The sequence below is a fragment of the Heterocephalus glaber genome, unplaced genomic scaffold, assembly GCF_053883595.1.
Source record: "Heterocephalus glaber isolate CG9 unplaced genomic scaffold, H.glaber_assembly_v1.0 deba00001504, whole genome shotgun sequence".
Classification (NCBI taxonomy): Eukaryota; Metazoa; Chordata; class Mammalia; order Rodentia; family Bathyergidae; genus Heterocephalus; species Heterocephalus glaber.
This window is the reverse complement of record NW_028258324.1, coordinates 2489193-2514874: the sequence shown is the minus strand read 5'-3', so window position 1 is coordinate 2514874 and position 25682 is coordinate 2489193. Positions and strand designations below refer to the sequence as shown.

Here is a 25682-nt window from a genome sequence, read left to right as displayed (position 1 = left end):
TTTCCCAGCGACCTGCTAAAATCTATCCCTGATTTTAGTCCCTGATTTTAGTCTCTGTTTATTGGAATAAACTTTTCTTTTTCACAACAAAAAAGCCTATAAAAAAAGTGGGTTCATGTGCCACCATTAACAATAGGCACCACCCTTTTGGGATTTCCCATATGCACAAACCATTGTATCATTAGGGATGCACCATTCTCTCTCACTCACAAAGACTAACCCTACTAAAACTAAGACTAAAGCCAGGGGTTTAGCTCAGTGGCACCATGCCTTTCTCACAAGTGCAAGGTCCTGAGTTCGATCTCTGGTACCGGAAAAAAAAAAGTCTAAGACTAAAGACAAGATGAAGACTATAGATTATCGACCGAGGTTAGTGATGTTATCCATATGCCCTTGCTACTACTGGATCAATAGCAGCTAAGTGGCTATGCTTGTTTTATTTTATTTTTTTACTTTATTGGTACATTTTAGATATACATAATGATAACATCCATCAGAGGGAATTTGGACCTATACATGATATATCTTGCTTCTTTTTTCCCCTCCCATCCCCTCCCTTCAATGCCTCTTTCCCTCCTTATTTACAAAAGTTTTGTTTCCATTTTTCCCCTTCTATTCTCCTTTTCTTTTCTTGCTGCCCTCCCCACTGAGACTACTGGAAATCTCTGCAGTAGGGTCCAGTCTCTTGCCCAGTGTACGACTAAGGGCTGAAGAAAGACTGAAAAACAGAATTAAAGAAAAAAGTGGGGAGCCAGGATGGCCAGTGCTGAGCAACCAGAAAAGGCCCTGGTCAGTCCAAGCCACTGACTTTTATTGCTAATCAGATTGGAGTAGAGGGGAACTACATGTGAGGACGTACACTCATGCAGTTGCTATGGGTTCTAATGCAGGTAAGGCTTGTAAAGGAAAAGACAAAGCATTCTCAAATTAGAAACAGAACAAACAAAATATAGGGTTGTAATGAGAACCTTGTCCTTCTAGCTAAGGTTTTAGTCGTGGGAATGGAATTTGCGTGCAACTTACTGTGACATCAGCTACTATATTGTCTCATATTGAGCCTCACAGCTTCACAGGCCATTACTCTGGTCTCAGCTGTGACTGTTAGCGAGAAGGTCATGCTAACCTGTGCGCTACTGTGATGCTTATGAGGTGCTTCTATGAGTCACGTAAGCTTCAGTCAGACTCACTTCTTAAAATGAGTCTTTACGGCCTGCAAGGCTTACAGCCTGCTTTGGGCATAATCAATAGGGTGTTCACCAACAGAGCCCATACTCTTAGCTAGTTGTTTGTTTTTTGTGTTTTTTGGGGTACTGGGGATCTAACTTGGGACCTTGTGCTTGCGAGGCAGGCAGCAGTACCACTGAGCTAAATCCCCAGCCCTGGAGACCATACTCTTAAGTGAAATAAATCAGACACATATGTTTAAATATCACATTGTTTCTCTGGTGTGAGAAATCAAATGTGTAAATAAGGACCAAAATATATAATAGATATTGGGAAATGGGAAGAAAATGTTCAAATGAGAAGCAGAATAAGTGGCTATGCTTGTAATCTTATTGGTTGATTGTAGTTTTGACCTATGTTATAACCCAACTCGTGATTTTGGTCTGTAAAACTTTCTCAGAGAAGTGGACTTGTTGGCAACCTATTCAGAATCCCTCTGACTGTCAGGAATTAGTCCTATTCTCCAATAAATTTTCCTACTCTCAATCTCTCTTGTTCCTTAGAATTCATTCTTTGCGCTGCCTGCCTTGCAAGCGCAAGGACCCGTGTTCGATCCCCGGTACCAAAAAAAAATAAAATAAAATAAAATAAAAATTCATTCTTTGACTTGGGAATGTGAATTCAGTGTATCTCACATCTAGTAAGTAGGTTGGGAGTTACATTTTTTCCCCTATAAGAAAGGGGCTGTTATTTTTCTGTGAGTGAGCCATACTTCCATTATCTTTCTTTGAGTAGGCTGCTCTTTTCCCCAAGACTTACAGATTCACAAATTCCACAGATTTCCACCACCAAAAACACATAAATATTCCCAGTTCCAAATTGTAATGCACCCTCTCTCTTGAGGGCTTGCTCTTTAAGTATTTAAATTCTTACCTTAAAAAATTTTTCTTTGGCCTAATACATCTCTGTCTCCTACTGATGTGTGCTGAAAATTACTTTTTTGCAATGAGAGTCAGCAAACCTACAACTTAATTCTAGGGCTAGGTTGGGTTTAGGAACCTCCTAGGACGCTCAAAGGTGACAGTCAGTGACACCTGGTTGGTCAGTATCTCAGGACTGGTTCTGCAAGGTTAATTGCCTAAGGAGGCAATTTGGTTCCCAATGAAGGCTCCTGCTGTAGAGGAATTGCTCCTGGGGTAACTGCTCCCACTGTGGTACCCTCCCATGGAATGGTCTGTGAGGCTCTGCTTTTCCTGGAATCTAATGCAGGCAAAGATGCCAATCTTCAGACTGCTTTTAGTTATGCATTGGGAAACTGCAGGCCTAGCCTCTAAGTCCCTGACATATTACTAGGAGTATGCAGGGGCCTTTGTGACCTTGCCCTCACCAGAAGTTCAGGTACCCCCTACTTGTTGCCAAAATTCCCATGGCCTCCATTGTAAAAGTAGTATAGACAGCTAAGTTAGATAGAAATTAATATACAGTCAGAGTGGGACTGGGCTGAAGGAGGTCAGTAAAAATGCAGATATTAGAATTGTGGCTGACAGCGCATCTGAAGAAGGCAAGGCCTCAAGATAAAGTCACAGTGGTCCAACTTACATTACATAATTCCTGAAGGGATAAGTGAAAACTTGAGACTATGCTATGATTGTTACCACCAGGTCTGTTAAGTTCAGACATGCATCAGACACGGGGTGGGTGACCTGAACACCTGGACCCAACCCTTCCCAAAATGTTCCTGTTTTAGAAGTCTTAGATAAGCCAAAGTTAATGAGGTCAGCCATATATATATATATATATATATATATATATATATATATATATGCCCTTGGTTCGTACACTGCTTCCCTATTTGATCAATGTTAGTTAAGTGGATATACATGTAATTTTATTGGTAGATTATAGTTTGACCCACGTTGTACCTATATTGTGACTCTGCTGTATAAATCATTCCTGACAAAAGGCCTTGGTGTCAACCCACTCTGGACCCTTCCTGTTTCTCAGGAGCTGTTCCTATTTCCTAATAAACCTTTCCTTCTCTAAACCTCCTTTGTCCTTTGGAATTCATTCTTCAATTTCAAGGGGACATGAACTCAACACATCTGACATCTAGCAGATTGAGAATTATATTCCTCCTGTATCAACAGAAGCTCCTTTAACACTGGGGTTTTAGCACCACACTGTGGCCTGTAATCCCAGCACTCTGGAAAGCTGAGGTGGGAGAATCATGAGTTTCAGGCCAGCCTGGTTGGTTAACTAGGGAGACTTTGTCCAAAAGAAGTAAGGCAGGAAGGAAGGAAGGGAGGGAGGGAGGGAGGGAGGGAGGGAGGAAGGAAGGAAGGAAGGAAGGAAGGAAGGAAGGAAGGAAGGAAGGAAGGAAGGAAGGGACTCCATTATTACCTGAATGACTTCATTTTCCTCATCTGGCCTGTTCTTTTTGAGTCATTTCTCCTCAACTCATCTCAAGTTTCAGGGACAGGAGCTTTGCAGTTAGGTCACCTCAGGACAGAAAACAAATCATCCCCTTGAGCAATATTTGTGGAGCCAGCAGGGCCCTGCAGGACCAAACCTGAGACAATGATCAACCAGACCACAGTTTGAGCAAGACTCCCTAACTACTCATACTTTTTTTTTGGTGGCGGAAGGGGTTTGGAGGGTGCCTTGCTGTATATTCTCAGCTGGCCTTAAACTCTATGTTGTCCAGGCTGGCCTTGAACTTGTCAATCCTCAGTGTGCCACCCTGCCCAGCACTACACATACTTCTTGCCCCATATTTCTTGCCCTGTCCTCATTCTGTTACAGTTGAATGGGTCAATAATAATCCAGCTTCTTGTGTATGAGGAGGAAAGAATCGCTGAGTATACACCAAGTAGTAAGTAACAAGTAGCTACGTTTATTGAAGATCACAGGAAAGGTGACAGCAGCAACAAGAAAAAGAGAAAAGAGAAAAGAGGGCTGATAACTCAGGTCTTTCAGAATTCAAGGCCAGATACCTCAGTGTCCTTAGGCTTTAGGTGCCTCCCACTGAAACTCTCTTGGTGCCATCAGTGCTCTGCTTTTGTTATTTTATTTTCTACTTCTCTTAGTATAACAGAAGCAGGGATAACTGTAGGGTGCTGTTTACAGTTAAATGGAGGGAAGTGAGTGACTTTCAGCTCCTCTGTTTCTATTTTTTTGTTTTTTTGTTTTTGTACTGGGGATCGAACTCAAGCCCTTTTGCTTGCAAGGCAGATGGCAAAACCACTGAGCTAAATCCCCGGCCCCCTGTTTCTAACTATACTAATTCTTCTTCTATAGACACCTATAGTTCTTTTTTTTTTTGGTACCAAGGATCGAACTCAGGACCTCACACTTGCTAGGCAGGCGCTATGCCACTGAGCTAATCCCTGGCCCTAGACACCTATAGTTCTTGTCAGTCCCCCAGTGACAGGGCTTTCCCCTTCTTCCTTCCTAGTTTGGCTATGTAACCTGGTTGGATCTGAGGGTTTCCAAGGCTGAAGTAAGAAACTTAATCACTTTTTTTTTAAAACAAAATTGAATATTTTATTTTGTTTTGTTTTTTGAGATAGGGTCTCATTATATAGTCAGGGTGGCCTTGAACTCACTATGTAGCCCAGGCTGGCCTTGAACTTGGGGCAATCCTCCTGCCTCAGCCTCCCAAGCACTGGGATCACATGAACTCAGCACATCTTCATATAGGAACTAATATCAGAGATGAAATATAAAATATTATAAGGGCTGGGGATTTAGCTCAGTGGTGCCTCGCCTGCCTCGAAAGTGCAAGGTCCTGAGTTTAATCCCTGGTACTCCCCCCAAAAAAGAAATATGAAATATTATATCTCTCAACCTGTTAGCTGTCTGATATGCCAAGGTTGTGTTTTCTAAAACTCTAAGAATGAATTCTAGGAATAACAAAGGTTAAAAGTAGGAAGGTATTTATTGATAGGAGAGCTCCTGAGAGGCAAAAGGGGACCCGAGTGGGTATCTGGGGACTCCACTCTACAGGGGAATTTTGTAGAGTGAAACCCACATGGGTACAATGTGGGCCACAGCCACGATCATCCGATAAGGTTACAAATATAGTGACTTAGCTAATAGTGGTCCAATCGGGAAACAAGTCACGAAACAAGCGTGGATGGAAAGAACAAAGATTCTCCTAGGAAATGGGTCCAGAGGTCTCTGGTTACCTACCAGGGTGGCTGATGTCTATCTATTTAGACCTCTTAGGCCCAGTGTTTATTCTTTGAGGAAGTATGGAGGTCTGGTCATCTTGTCTTTATCTTGAGGTTCGGTCTCCAACAACGGTGTTTCCGATGGCAGCTGTGGTGTGTTTCACCTTTGTCTGGACTCTCCTGAGGACCTAGCCCTATCTGACTGCCTATAATATTTCTGCCTAATTCATCTGTCTATAATAATCTGACTTCTAGCAGGTTGAGAATTATATTTCTCCTATATCACTACCTCAGCCATACTGAGCCTATTGCTTTGCTGCTTCACTGCTACTTTTCTCTGATTGGACTTTCAAGGAGACTAATAACTGAATCTGGGCTCTTGGGACCCCAACCTTGCCTAGGACTTTGGAGACACCACCAAAGCAGAGTCTCTATTGCCCTAGTGATATAGGGCGTATGATACAGGGATGCTATAAGGCCCTCCAAATAATATAAGGGAAATATTATAACTCTCAACCTGGGAGATGTCCACATCACCTAGTTTGTGTCCTCTATAATCAAAGAATGAATTCTAGGAACAATGGAGATTTATAGAGCAAAGCCACAAGGTGGGGGGGTGGGTACAGGGTGGGACAAAGCTACAGTCAACCAATAGGATTATAAGTATGGTCACTCAGGTAATATTGATCCAATGGAAAATCACAAGGTAGGTATGAGGTGGGACAAAACTATGGTCAACTAATAAGATTACTAGTATAGTCACTTAGGTAATATTGATTAAATGGGGAACCAAATGGGAAGCAAGCCAGGTAGCAAGCGTACATGGAATAAACAAGGATTTTCTGGGAAGGAATGGGTTAGGGAAGTTTTGGTTCCCCACTCAAGGTGACTGATGCCTACTTAGAATATGAATCACTGCTGTTCATCCCTAGGGGAAGTATGCGGGAGTAGTCATTTTTCTTTGTTTTGAAGCCTGGCCTTCAACTAAATGTGTCTCTAGCACAGTTTAATATGTTCTTATCTTCTGCTTTGACTCTCTTGGAGGCCCAGCCCTGTCTGACTGCCTACAGTATTTTAACTAACTCAGCTGTCTATAATAGCAGTGCTGGTCACCCAACAAACTGCAGAACATCCAATTGGCTAGACCTAGGGCAAAAGCCCTTTCCCTGGGCACAGGAAGCTGGGAAAGTGTTTGGTACGTCCTCTGTCCCAGATGAGGAAAAAGAGCCCAGATACTGGTGAGGAATGGCAAAGGCCCACGTGTAGAAAATAGTTTATTTCATTAGCTTATAAAGGGCTGGGGATTTAGCTCAGTGACGCTGTTGCCTGCCTTGCAATCGCAAGGTCCTGAGGTCGATCCCTGGTACCAAAAAAAAAAAAACACCAAAAAACAACTATGAAAGGAATCATTAGCGTATAAATAAGGCAGCTACTTAGGGGAAGGGCCTGAAACAGAGTTGAGTGATCAGCCACACTGATAAGCATTAAAATAAGAATAGACAGGCCCAGTGTGGTGCTGCGCGTCTGTAATCCTAGCATTTGGGAGGCTGAGGCTGAGCGGCAGGATCACTGAGAGCTGGAGGGCAGCCTAGACTACATAGTGAGTTTAAAGCCAGCCTGACTTGCATAGTGAGACCTTGTTTCAAAAAAAAAGAAGAAAAGAAAAGAAAAAAGAAAACACAGTGAGCTAGGTAGGACTTTCGACCAAGGAGGAACTTCCTTAGGCAACATGGGATACAGATCTGTTCCTACTAAAGGGAGGTACACTCCCCACTAAGCTCCAGATTTTTGAGAAATTTAAAATCCAAAATAACCATTTTTTTTCTCTAAGAGCTCAGCTTCAGGGCCCGGGATTTAGCTCAGTGGTTCCGCCACCTGCCTTGAAAGTGCAAGGACCCAAGTTCAACCCCGGTACCAAAAATAAAATATAAATAAATAAATAAATAAATAAATAAATAAATAAAATCCCAGCTTCCTGTAAACCCTACATTTTGAAGAACTGGGTTAGAAGCCTGAGTTCCAATTGGTCATTTTAAAACCACAGAGCCATCTGTGATTGGAGGCCACTATGCAGTCGAGCAATTTCTATGCTCCGCTTTCTATAATTGGCTCTGAATTGAGAGCCATGAGGCCACCCACTCAGGACCCCACTTGGAAATCCAGGAGCTCTTTTCCATCTCCTTATTTCCAATAAAGCTCCCTTAGCCTCCTCCTCCTCTGGTTTGCAACTTCATTCCTGGATGTTTGTGTACACATGGTAACACTTGTCCAGGATACCAGGGGCCAGTCCTGGGGTGCTGGGCCAAATCCACACCCATTCACCCCCACCGTGTGGGACTTTGGGTTTTCTCAGCACCACTGGGTATTGCTTTGCCCTGCCAGTCCCATGCAGGGTTCCCATCTACAAACAGAACTCAAGATCCCAGAAGCAAACAGCTGTTCTTATCAAGCTTGGAGAATTTGAGGAGAATTTACTAAAACTGCTATTTCCAAGACTGTAGGCAGAATTGTAAGCAACCTAGGCCTGGTGCAGCACCCAGTCCTAGCAACAGAGAGAGCCCTGTCAGTTCCTTGGCCTGCAAGGGCAAGGCAGAGTTACTGGAACCTGGTGGGACCCTACCCAGCCCTCAACCTTCTACCACCACCATCCATCCTGCATCTGTGACCTGTGGTTTTTCTTTTCTTGTTTGGTGAGCTATTCCAGCTGGTCTGGGCCCTCACATTATGTGTTCTTGGACAGATCTGGGTCCCTTCTACCTTGTTGAGACCCCTACATTTGGCAAAGTGAGTTTGCTTTCTGCATGGGAGGGGCTGCTTTCCTTAGACAGCTCATGGATATGACTGTTTCAGGCTTTGCAGGTTTGGCCTACATCATAATGCTCACACATGGCACATGATCATGAGATCCAGAGTTGAAATGTCCAAGCCTCTGGGGAGTTACTGGTTATCACCTTGTTCTGCTCATGCACAGCCTTGGCTGGGAACTGGAGCCCCATCATGCTTAAATATGAAGGTCTCTCATGGGCTATGTGTGAGCTGTGGGCAGATAAGGGGTGGGGGAGCCCAATACTAGAAAAGTCAAGGGGGTGAGAACAGGTGTGTGATGGTTGATTGAGTCAACTTGAGTAAGAGAAGCTTAACTAAATTGGCTCAGCAATTCCACACCCTAGGATGGCTTGTCACCTGGACAATGTAAAGGGAAAATGATGAAGAACGGATCTGCTTCTGTTTTTTCAGGGGAGCTCCAGTCTTCACCTTCACCTTGGCTTCCAGCAGTCTTCAGCTTCTGGCACAGATGCTTCAGCCTTTCATCACAGACCTATAGGCCTCCTGATATGGACTTGCATGGGACACTACAGTGAGCTCCAGACCTTCAGCTGAATCCTTCGGTCTCTAGCACGAAGACAGACACTTCACTCTTCCACATCTGACTTTGTAGGTGGCCATTGTAAGCCAATCTTGTTAAGTCTTATATATTTGTATATCTTGTGTTGTATTTGTTTCTCTAGTAAACACTGACTAATACAAGGTGAGAGGCACCTAGAGGATCCGGGGATGGAGCCACGGCCTAGAGTGGTGATAGGAAGTGAGAATGAACCACTCTTAGGAGCTCAGCAGGAAAACCAAGTGATAAGAAACCAGTCTGTGGATGGTAGAGAATGGTACAAGCAGTCCCTGGGAAGGCAGAAGCAAACTCTGGAGAACATTCTGTAGGATGCTAGAGGGATTGTGCTGTATGTGGAGGGGTGCAAGTGGTGGCCGTCTCCAGGGAAAGGAGCACTTGGGCTTTATCTAGTTTTGGAGAGCAGATTCAGAAGGCAGAGGTGGGGTGAGGCTGTCAGGGAGGATGTGGCTCAGGTCCCTCATAAGCATCCTGGCTGGAACCTGGGTGTGGTGGCACATGCTTATAAGCCCAGCACTCTGGGAGGCTGAGGCAGGAGGATCTCAAGTTGGAGTGCAATTTAATGATTGAGCAAGACCCTAGAAAGGACTGAGGATGTAGTTCAGTGCTAAGACCCTGGGTTCAATTCTTAGCATGGGACAGGTGGGGTGGAGGTGTGCATCGTGCCTGGGATAGTGCTATTTCTGCCTCCTGTGTTTTCGTTGAGCACCTGTCTCTTCAATTCTTCTCAGTCAGGTGGTGGTGGATGCTTGTTGGAGATCCAAGCCTTCCACCTATGGGGTAGGGGGTGGAGAGGATTAAACTCAGGGTCTTCACACTGAGCTACATATCTGGCCCTTTTATTTTTGAGATAAGGTCTTAGGAAATTTCTAAATTGGCCAGGCTGTGCTGGACTTGCAATCCTGCCTCAGCCTTCCAGAGTGTTGGGATCTCAGGCAGTCACCTTCTCCCTGGGCACAATGCCCAGCCCCCTTCCCAGGCGGGCGGCCCTGTGCCAGGATGTGGCCTGCACAGACTCCTGGGGCCACTAGCTCCCCAGTCCCTGTGGGGTCCTGAGCAAGCCTGGGCAGGGGCTAGATCGCAGAGGACTCATCGGACCTGGTGGGGCGAGGGCTGGGGCAGCTGTGCTGGGAGCTGGGGTCCTGGGAAGCTTTCCAGAGGAGCTGGGTTCACCCGGGGCCCACCGGGGGCCGAGTTCCGGCCAGGGCCTGCCTCGCCTCCCTCCCAGGGCCGCCGAGTGCAGGGCAAGGACGCAGACGGCTGCTCCCCTCCTCCCGCCGGGCGGGGGTTCCGGGAACGCGGGGCGGGGCCAGGCAGGAGCTCTGGCAGCCTGAGACCCGGCGCCCTCGGTCCTCCCGTCGGTGCGCAGTCTCCCGTCGCCCCTGGCATGGCCGCGCTGGCCCTTGCGCCCCGGACTTTCTGGCTGCTGCTGCTGCTGCTCCTGCCTCCGCCTCCGGGGGGTGAGCTGGGGAGGTCCGGGTGGGGTGGGGTGGGGGGAGACGCTCAGCCCGGCGACAGCGCCCCAGACGGCCGCGACCCTGTCGCTGCGCCTCGCTGACCCTGCCCAGCCTGGGTGGCGCCCCTGTTGTGCGCCCTGGGAGGTCAGCCCGTCTTGCCGTCGGGGGCTGGGCAGGGTCCCCTCGCCCCGCGCCGACCCTCCTGCCGAGGGCGGCCCCGCAGCCCTGCTTCCGGCGGGGTCCCTCTTTGCCCCGGGTTCCTGAGGATGTGGGAACCCACCTGCCCGGTTGGGGACGCACCCACCGCATGAGCGAGTGTAGGCAGGGAAGCGCTCGGGCAGCCGTTGGGGGGCGGCCGAGGGGGCCTCTTAGGGGTTGGGACTGGAATGGTCCTGGCCCATCCCTGAGGGGCCAGGGCCCCTTCGGGGTGAATGGTTTCCTGAGGGGAAGGTCTTTGTTTTCCGAGGACCTGAGATGGGGAAATGAGAAGAGGGAGCCGTGCGTCCAGGATCAGCTGACTCCTGTGAGGGAGAGCAGTCCCTGCTCCCGGTGTGTGTCTGTCTGCTGCTTGGCCTTTGGCTGCGCTGTGAAGGCCCAGGTCAGGGCTTCTCTCCGCTGCCACAGCGGGGCCCATGCGAGGAATGGTTGCTTTCCTGTGGTCAGTGGGCTGAGCTGGGCTTGCACATGCCAAGCTTCGCCAGAACAGACTTTTTTTGAGACAGGATCTTGCTGTGTAGTCCAGGGTGGCCTTGAACTCACTGTGTAGCCCAGGCTGACCTTGAACTTGCACCAATCCTCCTGCCTCAGCCTTCCCAGTGCAGTGATTACAGGCATTCACCACTACACCCTGCTCACTAGAGCAGACTTTTGCCTGGAGCTGCCAAGAACAGAGTGCTGCACCCTGCTGCTCCCTTTATCTTTATCTTTTGTGAAGGAGTGTGTCTCATGTGTCAGTCTTTGGGCCTTGATCCTCTGACAGTCCCAGGGCGCATGTCGTACTGCCCAGATGATGCACACTGCCCTAGGACCTGGCAGCCTGGGGCTCTGGGGTCATAGGAATGGCCTCAGGCCTGTCCTCAGCTTACTCAGTCACATGGGCCTTGCTGGACTGGGTGCCTCTGCTTGGCAGAATCTGGTCCTCTCCTGCTTGTGGGCTCCAGGACTCTGCTAATGCAGCCTAAGGATATATGGGAGCATTTGGCTGTAGCATCTTCTTGGAGATTTGCAGACCTTGTGGTTACCCAGAGCCCTGGGCTGTTCTCACACTTGCCAGCCCCGTACTCTCCGAAGGAAGAGGAGACTTAACGAGGATGTCACTAGATCTCACCTCTGTGGCTGAGAGCCCTATGATGGTCCCACAAAAAGCACAGACATTTCCGGGTCATTTGCTGCAAGGTTCAGCCCAGGACTAAGTTTTGGATACTTGAGTGTTAGGCGTTACTGTGGCCGCCTGGATTGGTCAGGAATCGGCCTGCTGGCAGGGGATGATCTATGAGGGGCAGGCCACTGCAGTTATGAGATCCAGTAGGTGAGGCTGCTGTGGCTGAATGATGGGCACAGGGAGTGAGGATGAAACTTGAAGGTCTGATGCCTGGTCCCCTGCAGGTGATCAGATATGCTATCTTTCAGCCAAATGCCTGTGGAGCTCTTGCAGCTTCTGCAAGAGAAGGCCTGGAGTGAGGCTTGAAGGGTGAATAGACTTGAAGGTGGGGGGTGGGAAGGAGGCTAAAATGGGCAGAATGTGGGTAGGCTGGAAAGTTGGAGTGTTCTTTAAGGCTCTTTGGAGTCAGTGCCCTGCTTGGGGACTTGGCTTGTTCCTGGAACAGTGGAACCTGGGAATGGTACGGGTCTGCAGGTGGGGAGGGCCCAGTCAGGCTCACACTGAGAAAGATCACTGTCCCTTCAAAGGCCAGTGCACTGGCAGGGGAGCAAGGATCCTGGTACAGGCAGCTCTGCTGTGGCCCAGGGGAGTGGTGGGCAGTGAGAGGCTGGCCTAGAGCATGCTTTGCTTGGTGACTGCACCAGGAATGCAGTGTTGGCTGGGCATGGCACTGTGGGCACAGGGAAACAGGTGTGCTTCTTCACTGCAGCCCGTGGTGAGGAGTGCACAACTGCCCTTGGAGGCAACTCGTTCCCCAAGCTCTGTCCTGATTTCTGCTGTGGCTCCTGTTCCAACCAATACTGCTGCTCTGATGTGCTGAAGAGACTTGTGTGGACCGAGGATGAGTGTGCTGTGCCCGAGGCCAGGTGGGTGCACCAGTGGGTTCAGTGGGTTCCCGGGGGTGGCCTGTACCCAGGAGGAGAGTGCCCTTCATCCTCTCAGCACTCTCTAGATGATAGTTGAACACTAGACCAGAGAAAGCTGCTTGGCCCAAGGCTCTTCCTGCTTGTGTATCCTTACCAACACGTCCTTTCGGTGGGCAGCCGCACATGAAGGTACCTCACAGTGTGTGCACGCACCTGGATGTTTGTGCACAGGGCACAGGTGTGTGCTCATAATTAGGTGCGCTCTGTCCTCCTGACTCAGCCCATGCATTTACCCTGCACCTCAGGTATACACAGGTTATGGGCCAGGACAAGAACTGTCTCCCTTTGTCATATTCTGTGTTTTCTCTGTTTAGTCACAGATACAGAGAGTTGAGGTGGTCACACTCCTCAGCTCATGGCTTACTTCATATACTTACTTCAGTCTCCCATAACCATTCCATTCCCTTTCAAGCCCATAGGCAGCCAGTCTGCCCTGCTTAAGGGGTGTTCTTTCTATTTTGAGACAGGGTCTTGATAAGTTGGTGAGCTGCCCAGGCTGGTCTGGAACTTGTGACCTTCCTGTCTCAGCCATGCCCAGCACCACTTCTATATATGGACATCCAGTTGACTCAGGATCATTGCATAGAGTGAGAAAACTTTTTCTTTTTTCTTTTTTTTTGGTACCTGGGATGGAACTCAAGACCTTGTGCGCTTTTGAGGCAGGTGCAGTGCCACTGAGCTAAATTCCCAACCCAAAACTTTTTCTTTTTGTCTTGTTTTTTTGAGACAGGGTCTAGCTATCTTGAACTCCTTATGTAGCCCAGGCTGGCTTCCAGCTTTCGGTGATCCTCAGCCTCCCTAATGTTGGGATTACAAATTACAAGTGTGTGCAAGAAAACTGTTATTCTTCAGTGTGAACTTTGTTATCAGTCGATGGTGCACATATGCAGTGGATGTGCCTCTGGGCTCTGTTCTGTTACATTGGTCTATTTGTCTAGCTCTGGACTTACAGCAGACTCATAAATACTGTAGATTTGTAATAAGACTTACTGTTCTTCAGGAGTGTCTTGGTGATTTTTGGCCTTTTGTATCTTCATACAAATTTTAGAATTAGCTCATCAAGCTAGGCGCAGGAGTGCATGCCTGCAGTTCAGCTATTGGGAGGCTGAGGCAGGAAGGTGGAAAGTTTGAACCCAGCCCGGGCAACTTAGTGAATTAAGGAGACCCTGTCTTGCAATGAAAAGGGCTAGCTAGGGATGTTGCTTAGTGCAGAGGCCTTGGGTTCCTCCCCAGAACCATACAGTGAAAAAAGAAAAAGAATCAGCTCATCAATAAAACCAGCTGTGATTGTATTGACTCAATAGACAGTTTTTGTAGAATTGACATTTGACTATATTGTGTTTTCTGACCCGTCAACATGGCATATCTACCTATGTATTTAGATTTTTTCATTTTCTCTCAATTATGTGTTATAGTTTTCAGGGTCACCTTTGTATAGGTTTCATTGAATTTTGTCCTAGGTATTTGATTTCTTTGATGGTACTATAAATAGGTAAAGTTTAACATTTTTATTTCTGTTTGTTTATAATTAATTTTTACAAATTGATGTTGTATCCAGACACCGTAATAAATGTACTTCTTTCTCCCACTTCCTCTCTCTTTTGTTTTTTCTTTGAGACAAAGTCTTACTATGTAGTCCAGGCTGGCTTTGAACTCATTGTGTAGCTCAGATTAGCTTCAAACTTTTTTTTTTGGTACTAGGGATCGAACTCAGGACCTTGCACTTGTGAGGCAGGCCGTGGAACCACTGAGCTAAATCCCCGATCCAGTTAGCTTCAAACTTGCAGTGATCCTCCTGCCTCAGCCTCTTGAGTGCTGAGACCTTTTTTTTTTTGCAATGCTGAGAATCAAACCCAGGGCTTTAAACCAGGCGTGGTGGCACATGCCTTGTAATCCCAGCACTCGGGAGACTAAGGCAGGAAGATCACTGTGAGTTCAAGGCCAGCCTGAACCTACATATCAAGACCCTGTTTTAAAAAACCAAAACAAATAAACACCCTCCCCCCAAACCCAGGGTCTTGTGCATGCTAGACAAGCACTCTACCATGGAGCTCATCACTAGCCCCTAAATTTCCTCTCCCCAGTCTTTCCCCTTCTTTTCAGTATGGGGGTTGAACCCTGGGAGCACTGAGCTACATTCCCAGCTCTCCTTTTTCTTTTTTTTTTTTTTTGTGTAACATGGATTGAACTCAGGACCTTGCGCTTGCCAGGTAGGCATGGTGTCACTGAGCTACATCCCCAACCCTACGTTCCCGGCTCTTTAAGAAAAAGTGTTATTATTTTTCCTCTCCCCACCTTTCCCATCCTTTCTCCCTTTCTTTTTTTCTTGTGGTACTAGGGACTGAACCCAAGGCCTTCACACAGAACTACATCTTAACCCTTTGTTATTTTTAAATTTTGATTGTTTTTTTGGTACTGGGGATCGAACTTGGTACCTTGCGCTTGGCAAGGCAGGCGGTGGCACCACTGAGCTAAATCCCTGGCTATTTTTTTATTTTGAGATAGGCTCATACTGAATTACTTAGGCTGGGCGCAAACTTGCAATCCTCCTCCCTCAGTTACCCAGAGTGCAGGGATTACAGGTGTGCACCATCACATCCAGCTGTATTATTTTTTTAAGGCAGAGTCCTACTGTGTTGCTCAGTTTGGTCTTGAATTTGCAGTCCTCCTGCCTCACTTCCTGAGTAGCTGGCATTATAAGCATATGCCTGGCTGGGGTTTTTTTCTTTATAACTTTTTTTTTTTCGGTACTGGGGATCGAACTCAGGACCTTGCACTTTCGAGGCAGGCGCGTCACCACTGAGCTAAATCCCCAGTCCCTTCTTTATAAGTTTTTGATGCCTTGTGAAAGGAACATATTTCTTTGGTTATATATCTAGAATTGCTAAGTCATTAAGTATACGTGTTCAGCTTTGACAGATGCTTCTAAATGGCTTTCCAGTATAGTTGTACCTTTTTTTTGGTACTGGGGATTGAACTCGGGTCCTTGAGCTTGCAAGGCAGGTGGCAGAACCACTGAGCTAAATCCCCAGTCCCCCATTTTTTTCCCCCATTTTTTTTTAAGACAGGTTCTTGCTATATAGTTCAGACTGGCCTCAAACTTTGGGTAATCCTCCTGCCTCAGCCTCCCAAGTGCTGGAAGTACAGACGTGTGCCACCATGCCTGGTGGTTGTTCCATTTTTATGCCTATCAGCCATCCTCCTGGGACTGTTACCTCTTCTCCAGAATTTGACATTATAAATATTTTTTCTTTAATTCATTAATCCATTAATGTATTACTTAATTTGATTTAGGACTGTGCAATGTATACATATTTCAAAACAGCTTTTTATATGGGCATTGAGCCTGTCATCATGAGGGCTCTCCCATGACCTCATCTAAACCTATTTAATTCTCAAAGGCCCTACTTCTGAGAATCATCATGGGTTGGGCTTTAACATATGAATTTTGGGGATTACAAACATTCAGCAAATAGCATTTTCAATCTTGTCCCCCACGCATTTGTATTCTTTTGTCTCACGTGCAAAATACATTGGTTTCATCTCAGTAGCCTCAAAAGTCTCATGTATCCTTTATCAATTATCATCTGTAGTGTCATCTAAATCAAGTATGGTGAGACCCAAGGTAGGATTTACCAAAGGCAAAATTCTTCACCAGTTAGGAAACTTGTGGAACGAGATAGGATTTCAATTTTTTTTTTTTGGTACCAGGGATCGAACTCGGGACCTTGTGCTTGCGAGCAAGGCAGTGGCACCACTGAGCTAAATCCCCGGCCCACTTGTGGAATGAGATAAATTACGTGGTTTTCTTGCATCTGGGGGACAAGCACTGCTGCTCGTACCCAGGCAGCCCACTAGGATCGGAATTCAGCCCCAATAATAGATTAGAGGGACAAAGTTTGTTTGTTTGTTTGTTTGTTTTTTGGTACCTGGGATCTAACTCGAGACTTTGTGCTTGCAAGGAAGGCGCCTGGAACCACTGAGCTAAATCCCCAGCCCTAGAGGGACAAAGTTTAATGAAAGGATGACACTTTATTTGTAAAGAGGAAAAGGAGGGAGAAAGGAGACGATAGATAGCTACCTTGGTAAGAAAGAATCAGGGTAGGGGACTCTGGAAAGATGGAGGGCCCTTGGGCCCTTTGTTCCCAGCTGTTTCTTTGCGGATGAGTTGACTTTCCCACCACACTTGCCGTAACTGGATTGGCTTCGGGCACCTCTGCCTAATGTCATTTCTTCTGGGGGAGGGTCTGTGTACAGCTTCTTTCTGTCTACTTGTCCTTGACCTACCTTTTAAGGCCTTATCGTTGGGATGAGCAGCTCATTGGCAAGCAGGTACCTTATTCATGGTTAGCTTAGAGTTAGTAAGGATACTTTATGATGACCCTAGAGTGAATAACAGTGACTCGAGTGAATACACATATATATGTGTACATATTAGTGCATAGGTATGAGTACACACTGCCTTGAAGTTAGTTCTCCACCCTTGCTTTGCCTGTATTTTATTGGAGGTGGGGGTGGCTTATTGTCTGTGCACCAGGCTTTCTCTCTGGGTCCTGCCTGACAGCTCTTTTTCTGATCTCTTTGTGCAAGCCCCAAGGCCATTTGGTACCTTTCTTTGGTTTTTTTTTTTTTTTTCTTCTTCTACCTGTCTTTGACTTGCTTCCCAGAGGAATCTCTCTAGTAAAGTTTGATTTTAACTCCTCGTCTGGATTAGCTAGAAGACTTAAGGAGGCCCCTATTTTATTTTTTGTTTGGAGACACCTGTCTACACTTCCAACAGACCATGGTGGGACAGGTGTAGGATAGCTTCCCCATTCCCAAAGGGAGACATTGATAGGAAATCACTGGTCCCCACCAAAACCCAGACCTACTTAGCAGATTAGACTTTAATGTTGAGAATAATCCTTGTCTGGCTCCTTTGCCTTCCTGAGTGGCGGTGGGGCTGGGGGCTGGGGGCTTCATCCACAGCTCTGCAGGGGGCGTGGTTCCTGTCTGCAGAACCACGGTGGGGACAGCCTCCCAACCTTCATGGACCACAACTGCAGAGAGGGCAGCAGTTTCCATGGCATGAGTTGTGCTTGGGGCCCTTCCTTCCTTTGTCCTGGAGGAGAATAGTACCGGAAGAGGACAGAAAGCTCTTGGGAGCCAGGGTCACGGCTGAATGAATGGCTCACGGTCAGGTCCTGTGTGATCTAAGAAGGCCGACAGTGTTCCTTCATTTCCTTCCTCTGTCCCCATAGGTCCAAGCTTGGCAATTTTTTTTTTTTGCCAGGGTGACCGATTAGGTTTAAATTCATTCTATTCTTTTTTAAAAAAAAAAATTCATTCTATTCTTTTGCTTTCTTTTTTTTTTTTTTTTTGGTACCAGGGATCGAACTCAGGACCTTGCGCTTGTGAGGCAGGTGCTGGAACCACTGAGCTAAATCCCCGGCTTTAAATTCATTCTAATGATTTTTGGACTACATGCTTGTGATTCTCTGCAATATGGATAGGCTGAGCATTTCTAAATCTTTCTTTTATTTTCTTTTTTGTCCCATACTGGTGATCAAATCCAGGGCCTCAACCATCCTAGTCAAGCGCTGTACTACTGAGCTCTCCCTCACCCCAAATCTTTAAGTTCTAATTACTTTTTGTTCAAAAATTCCATCTAATTCATTTCTCTCTTCTTGCATTTTACTATAAGCAGGCAAGAGGAACCAAGCTTCTCCTTCAACATCTGCTTAGAAATCTGTTCAGCCAAAAATCCAGTACAGGGCCGGGGATTTAGCTCAGTGGTTTCGCTGCCTGCTGCGTAAACGAAAGGATCCGAGTTTGATCCCCGGTACCAAAAAAAAAAATCCAGTACATTTCAGCTTCTCAGAATTTCTCAGGTCTTTTTTCTGTTTTGTTTTGTTTTGTTTTTTGAGACAGGGTATCACTATGTAGTCCAGGCGGGCCTTGAACTATGTAGCTCAGGCTGGCCTCAAACTTGAAGTGATCCTTCTGCTTCAGCCTCCCAAGTGCTAAAATTATAGGTGTGCACTGCAACACCTGGCTTAGTGGCTCAGTCTCTTTTTTTGTGATACTGGGGATTGAACTCAGGACCTTTCTTTTGCAAGGCAGGCACGGTGTGCCACTGAGCTAAATCCCCAGCTCACAGTCTTTTCTTTTCTTTAATCTCTTTACGCTCATCTTTAATCTTAATGTTTATTCTTTAAATAGTATGCAAGTTAGTATTTGAATGATCAATTTCTAGTAACTTCAATATGTAAAGTTCCTGTGGATGTTTGTATTGTCAATTATTACTGTTCTTTTCTGTTCATATTTCCTCATCCTTTATTGTTCCTGGAAAGTTTTGATTGTGTGCCTAACATTGTATTTTCCAAATCACTTGTGGCACTCTGAAGCTCAGGACGCTCTCTAGGGAAGGTTTATGTTCCTTTTTTTTTTTTTTCTTCTGGTACTGGGGATTGAACTCAGGACCTTGTGCTTACGAGGCAGGCTCAGTGCCACTGAGCTAAATTCCCAGCCCTTATGTTGCTTCTTCATCTTGGCCTAATTGCACAGACTGGGATGATGAGAAGCTAGGTCTGCTCAGTTTTTCTTTTCTTCCCAAGGTACAGCTTTTCAGGTCCCAGCCCACATGAATAGTGGTCCAATCTAGGCCTCCTGAAGCTTCCAGAGTGCTGCCTTAGCCTCCCTGCTGCCCTTCTGAAATTGGCTGATGCCCCTTGGAGAAGGAGCGTGGTTGCCAGGCTGATCTCTGTGATCTTTGTTCCTAGCCTCTCTGCCTCTGCCCTGGAGCCTCAGCTTCCCCCTTGTGTCAGTGCCCTCTAAAGCCTTCACACTTTTTTTTTTTCCAGGTTCTGGGAATTGAACTCAGGACCTTGCTCTTGCCAGGCAGGCTTGGTGCCACTGAGCTACATCCCTGGCCCTACACTGATATTTATTTATTTATTTATTTATTTATTTATTTATTTATTTTGGTACTGGGGATCGAACTTGGGTCCTTGCGCTTGCGCAGCAGGCGGCAAAACCACTGAGCTAAATCCCGAGCCCAACACTGATTTTTTATTTTTATTTTTTGAGACAGGGTCTTGCTATGTAGTCTAGGCTGTCTTTGAATTTATTATGTAGCCTTCTGCATCCTCCATTATGCCTGGTTTTCACCTTTTTATTATTTTTTATTTTGTAATGCTAGAAATTGAAACCAGAGTGCTCTACCACTGAGCTGTATTCCCAGCCCTTTTAGAAGTTAGTGACAATATCTTGCTAATTTGACCAGGCTGGCCTTGAACTTTTGATCTTCCTGGCTCAGCGTCCCTAGTAGCTAAAATCTTAGGTATATGCTACCACGCCCAAGTCAGCTTCACACTGATTTTTTTTTCCCCAGTACTGAGGATTGAACCCAGGACTTTCTCACTGAGCTACTTCCCCAGCCTTTTGTTACTTTTATTTTGGGGTGGTCTTACTAAATCACTAAATTCTCTAGGCTGGGCTTGAACTTGGTGATCCTCCTGCCTCAGCCTCCAAAACTGCTGGGATTACAGATGTGTGCCACCATGCCTGGCTTCATCATGATTTTCGACCTGTACCATCAGTTTGATGTGTGTGCTAATTTCCTTTGTGATTGTTTACTTAACGCAATATAACTCAATTTAAAAAACTTTATGTCTGTTTGTACTCACTTTCTCAAACTGGGTATGGCGGTGCATGCCTGTAATACTAGCACTTGAGAGGCTGAGACAGGAGTTCGAGGCCTGCTTGGGCTGCATAATGAGTTCAAGGCCAGCCTGCGCTACAAAGCAAGCCGGTCTCAAACACCCTCCCCACCAAAATCGCAAGGGATGAGGTTCTGTTTTTTCCTGCTGCTGCTTTTGCTTTTGTTATTAGTGTTGTAGCAATGTGGTCTTCTGCTATTGTGTTTCTAACCCCATCCTGTTGTGGTCAGAGATACTTTGTGTATCCACTTTGTGAAAGGAAAGAGGCTTATTTTGTGCCCTATCTGCCCCTGGTGTACCCGAGAAGCTCCTGTGGTGTTGCCATCAGAGATCCTTATATGTATGGGGTTCATCCTTTGAGGCCACTGGCTGCACAGTTCGCGGTTGCTGTGATACGTGTTGTGTGTGTGCCCTCAGTAGTGTGTTCACTCCTGTGTGCAGGTGGGCTTTTGACATGTTCCTCACGAGCTTTTCTCTTTGCAGTTTCCCCACCCCCACAGAGCCTTGGGAGCAGCTTGGCTCGGCGCTGAGGTTTCGGTCCAGCTTTGACAGCGACCCCATGTCAGGGTAAATAAAACCTATGGGCTGCGTGTGTCTTCCTCAGGTGGGCTCGGACAAGCCCTGTGGGGGTGGAATGGGGCAGAGACGGGGTGGGGTCCAGAGGAGCTGTTCCCATGTTTTACTTTGAGGACCTTTGGAACCTCCCTCCTGTCAGGAAGCTGAGAATTGAGTATCCTGGAACCCACGTGGGTCCACGTTGACAGAGGGGAAGGAGTGGGCAACAGGTGACCGATTGCAGTGATAGGGGATGGAGGACAGGCGGGTGGACTGCAGTGTGCCGGGATGGTGATGGGACAGTGGAGGCCAATTAAGATGATGGCAAGGTGGCACTTAGATGGTGATGGGGTATGGTGACTGTGGTGGCAGCAAGGTGATAATGGTGGGCACAGGACAGTAGAGCACTGTGGTTATACCTCAGAGTTTGTGGATCATAGTTCTTGTGTGAGGACGCTTATCTCAGGGCACCAGGGAGCAGCCCTGTCCCCTTAACTCCAGTCCCTGTTAGGCTAGGTTTTGTCCTGCCTGTTGGCACCATGACAGGTGTGGTGGCCCATGTTCGTGTGGGCAGAGGGGGGTGTGCAGCCACAATTGCATTGTTTTCCTGGCTGGATCTGTTCCACAGCTGCTGGTGCCTGCCCTGTGTGGCTGGAAGCCACTTTTAGGAGAAGCTCACATGGGCCTGTTTGCCCCTCGGGAGGAAGAAGACATGGGCTCCAGACCAGATGGGGCTTTGGGGTCTCGGCCTGCCCTATCCTGCCCTATTCTACCCTGTGGCCTTCCTGGCTGCAGTGGAATCCGGGAAGAGCTCCTGTGAGTGCAGCTGCCCCCCACCTGCACACCCCAGTACATCGGGCCTGGCTGGCTGGAGCTGAGGCCTCTGCCTTCCCCCTCTACATCCGAGGGCCCAGAAGTCTGGGCTTCCGGGGGACCCAAGGAAGATTCTGAGGCCCAACTGGGACAGGCCCTGAGGTGGACGTAGCCTGGTGCTTTCAAAAGCTGAAAGCCGGGTGATGTAGCTTGGTCACAGAGAGAAGCTGAGAGTCTTGGACCATCCCAGGCTTTGTGAGCCTAGTAAGAAGTTTTCTTTCTTTCTTTCTTTTTTTTTTAAGAAGTTTTAGTTCAATTATTAATTAAAGATTGAAATTTGCTTTGTTGTAAGTTTCACTTTCTAGTTAAACAAACCCGAGATATTTTTCTTCTTTAATTGGCGCCTATAGTATACAGAATAACACAGTTCATTGTATAATGATAAAGGAGACTGCCATGTGGTCCCCAGAGCTAGAGGAGCCTTTGCAGGCAGGCATTTGAGCAGGGGCTGACGTGATCAGACCTGGCAGGATGGTGCTGGTGGAGGCAGCTGCATCTTGAGGAGGCCAGGTGGTGCCTTGGGGAGCTCGCTGGTGGGAAAAGAGGAAGACTGGGGACAGGCTAGACATGACTTCTGTGTCAGCTGGGCCCAGGGCTGCTCACTGACCTAGGCAGATGAAAGTGCTTGTCTGGGAGGGTACCGTAGGGGGGGAGGAGTTGGGGCTGGGACTTGGGGAGCTGGAGGTAAGCCAGTGTGTGGCTCAGGCACACTGAAGAGAGTCCAGGGAGCTGCTGCTCTGGGCAGCAGAGGCGCAGTCAGAGGCCAGGCATGCCAGGAGGCAGCCAGTGCCCTGCTTCCCCTCTTCCTGTCCTGGCTCTCTTCCTGCTGCTGGCTCTGCTGCTCCACCGGGCCTGGGGCCTGGGCCAGGCTGTGTCTTTAAGAGGGTGGGTGCAGGCCTGTGTGTGCCTTTCCTTCCTGTTGCTGACGTCAGGGAGGGGAAGGACTGAGGAGATTCGCTTTCTTTTTCCCTGAAAGGGGAGGAGATTGAGACTGACTGGCTCGATGGAAAGGGGAAGTCCAGGCCTGCGGGAGGCCCCTGGGTGAAGGCAGAGGCTAACATGGGGTGAGCTTGGATGTCATTCTGTAGAGAGGGACACAGGGCTTGCTCCAGAGCTGATGTTGGCCTTGTGAATGTGTGTGTGCACACGCTCCTCTCTTCCGGCAGACACCTATAACTGTCATGGGGACTTGTCCTTGGGCACATGGTAGTGATGGCCCCTTTCTGGGAGCTTGGGTGGGTACTTTTGAGCTTCAAGTATGAAGGCCTGTTCTCAGGTCTGTCCCTTAGCTGAGGGCTGGGCCCTGCTGACCCCCTGAGCAGGGAGCTGGAAGCCCCAGGGTGGGGTGGGGTGGGACCCACACCCTTTCTGGCCTCTGGTGCCCGTGGCTTGCAGCTGATAAAACTCCTTCAGTTACCAAGCATTTGTCTTTTATTAGAATACAGTGGGGCTCCTGGCAACAGGGCAGGATAGGAATGTCTGCCTTTGGAAGTCAGTTGTGATGAACTTCCTGCCTAGAGCCTGCTCTTGGCAAGATCAGGCCCACTGTTCCATGGAGGCTTACACTTCCAGAGAGCATTCTGCCTCTATCAAGCCCACTGTATCCTGCCATCTGCTCTTAACCTTGTGACCTGGGAAGTGGACATACTGGTTGGTGGGCGTGGGGTGGGGGACTGGGTGGGGAAGACAGCACCTCAAGACTCTTCTTGCTCTTCTGGCCTTCCTCTCCAGGGCTTCTATCCCTTTTCGTTCTCATGCTTCCTCAGTCTATCTTCCAGATCCACCCCTGACACTGGGCTGGGCTCCTGGACTGGGCTGGGCTCTCACTGCCGTGTTTTCAATCAGATTCCACAGTGCCTGGCTTGTGACATATGCCTGACACCCATGTGCTTCGAGGCTGGTGGGGTGGGCCAGGTATCTGGGGGTGTGGCTTAACCCCCTCCATGCATAGGAGCTTTATGCAGACTCCCAAATGACCTATTTGACAGGTGAGGAAACTGAGGTCAAAACAGGTTATAATCAAGTTATAATCAGGATGTGTCTTTGTTGCCCAGAATCCCTTTGGGCAAATGGGCTGCCCCCTAGGACTCGGTACGGTGTGGACTTGGGGAGGGCCAGGTCATGACCAGCTCTTTGGCAGGTTTGGAGCAACTGTAGCCATCGGCCTGACCATCTTTGTGCTGTCTGTCGTCACCATCATCATCTGCTTCACCTGCTCCTGCTGCTGTTTGTACAAGATGTGCCGCCGGCCGCGTCGTAAGCAAGCCCCCCTCCCCCCCGCCCCGCGCCCCCGTGACTCCCTTTGTGTGCAGGTACAGATCCCTGGGTGGGCAAGAGGAGCTGACCAGGCCCTTGCTTGGGCTACACCAGAGGGATAGAAGGCAGACCTGGGCTCACACCTGGGAAGCTGGCGCACCTTGACTGGGATTCTCTTTGCAGCCATCGTGACCACCACCACGGCCACCACTGTGGTGCACGCCCCTTACCCTCAGCCTCCAAGTGCACCCCCTAGCTACCCTGGACCGACGTACCAAGGCTACCACCCCATGCCTCCCCAGCCGGGAATGCCAGCAGCACCCTACCTGACGCAGTACCCACCACCCTACCCGGCCCAGCCCATGGGGCCTCCAGCCTACCATGAGACCTTGACTGGTGAGTACCAGGTGCACTCTGTGACCCTTCCTGGCCCCGACTCCCTCCTCTGCCCCACAGGTATCTATGCCAGGTACATCTGTATTGGAGCCCCCCATGCCCACAGACAACCGATGTTCTCTCCTTTCAGGAGGTGCAGCTGCCAGTCAGCCTCCGTACAACCCGGCCTACATGGACCCCCCGAAAGCAGCCCCCTGAGTGTACCCCACCTCTGTGGGTGCCACTTGATTGTGTGTGTGTGTGTTAGGTATGTGGGCACAGTTTTTACTACTCTATGTACATTGTATGTGACATGTGGCTTCCTCTGATGTCAACCGGGTGGGCTGGGACCAAATTTTGTTTTCTTTGCTTGAAATTATGCTTCCTGAAATCTCAAGCAAATTTGAAGAACGGAGTGGGCAGTCTTCCCCAGCTCACCCCAGGGTGTCTAGGTACCACCTGTCACACTAAGTTAGCATAGCTTTTTGGGGCATCATTCACATGTCCTGGTTGTGGGAATGGCCAGCCAGTGCTGGAGGCCATGGCTTGTCCCCAGGAGCTGGGGTGCCCTTCGCTAGGCAGGCAAGTGGCAAAGCAGCAGGCTCTCCCAAGGCCCAGTCCCCTGGGCAGATGTCTGTTGGTCCCTGTGCCATGCTTGGTAGAGGGTTGGTCAGCTCCTGGGGTGGGAACACTCAGGCCGGCCTCACCCACCCGACAGCTCCCTGTCCCTGCAGCCTGCCTGGGACTGCCTGGGTGGCCAGTGCACTCCAGTTCTAGCAGCTCATGGCGAAGCTTTCCTGCCCTTGCTGAACTGGCCCTGCTGCAGGTGGGCAGTGGGGTCTCTGTCCACCAACACACTCAGGTCTCCTCCCTGCAGTGTTTCTGTGTTACTTTTGGCCAAACATTTGGCCTGTTTTGTTTTAAAATGTGATAGCTGATGTTAGGCTTTGAAATGTGTGGAGAATAGATCTACAGAACAGAGGGACAACCTGACCTCGGGTAGTCCCTGCTTGCCCCAACAGCAGCCTGGTAGAATATCCAACTCCAGTACCCAGGTCACAGGTTGTCCCGGCAGCAGGGACACCAGGGCCAAGGGGCTGTCCGGACCAAGGCGGGTGGTGGGCAAGGGGGTGGGGGGCCTGGGTGGCATTTCTGGCCCCAACTTGAATACCTCGGCGTTCCCTATCACTGTTAATGTCTTACCAGCTGTCTTAGCTTTGTATCTGTTGTGTTTCTGAGATTCTGGGCTCTGCACCCTTGTTTATAATAAACCAAAACATTTGGAGTTGCTGCCCCCCTTCTTCACAGCCTTGGCTGCTGGAATTGGGCCTTGGGCAGTGTTGTTTCCACTTGCCTTTTTTGTTTATTTGAGACAGTGTCTTGGTTTGTAGTTCAGGCTGGCCTTGAACTCAAGATGATC

The 25682-nt window shown here is 48.3% G+C and overlaps 1 protein-coding gene and 1 long non-coding RNA gene across 4 annotated transcripts; one reads left to right on the top strand and one right to left on the bottom strand.

Moving 5' to 3' along the window:
• Window positions 1–9281: 9281 nt before the first annotated feature.
• LOC110348856 (uncharacterized) lies at window positions 9282–9957 on the bottom strand. The gene is made up of 2 exons (XR_015440796.1): window positions 9838–9957; window positions 9282–9512 (listed from the first exon to the last, which is right to left on the bottom strand). It is a non-coding gene; the product is annotated as an uncharacterized LOC110348856 (long non-coding RNA).
• Shisa5 (shisa family member 5) lies at window positions 9726–25547 on the top strand. 3 transcript variants are annotated; one of them, XM_004833936.4, is made up of 6 exons: window positions 9726–10199; window positions 12287–12443; window positions 20687–20770; window positions 23772–23887; window positions 24071–24283; window positions 24414–25547. In XM_004833936.4, exons 1-6 carry the CDS (start codon window positions 10127–10129, stop codon window positions 24479–24481), a joined length of 711 nt encoding a protein of 236 aa, XP_004833993.1. In that variant the 5' UTR covers window positions 9726–10126; the 3' UTR covers window positions 24482–25547. The 3 variants fall into 3 exon arrangements, with proteins under 3 accessions (XP_004833993.1, XP_087042151.1, XP_021112801.1); XM_087186025.1 differs by lacking the exon at window positions 9726–10199 and adding an exon at window positions 10668–10745; XM_021257142.2 differs by lacking the exons at window positions 9726–10199; window positions 12287–12443; window positions 20687–20770 and adding an exon at window positions 22554–22695.
• The last annotated feature ends 135 nt before the right edge of the window (window positions 25548–25682 follow it).

What these genes read in the sequence shown, in the direction of transcription:
- Shisa5 (XM_004833936.4), top strand. Translation starts at nt 10,127, where the DNA reads ATGGCCGCGCTGGCCCTTGCGCCCCGGACTTTCTGGCTGCTGCTGCTG. An exon ending in CCTGCCTCCGCCTCCGGGGG is followed by an intron (nt 10,200 to 12,286) that starts GTGAGCTGGGGA and finishes TCTTCACTGCAG; the next exon opens with CCCGTGGTGAGGAGTGCACA. An exon ending in GATGTGCCGCCGGCCGCGTC is followed by an intron (nt 23,888 to 24,070) that starts GTAAGCAAGCCC and finishes TTCTCTTTGCAG; the next exon opens with CCATCGTGACCACCACCACG.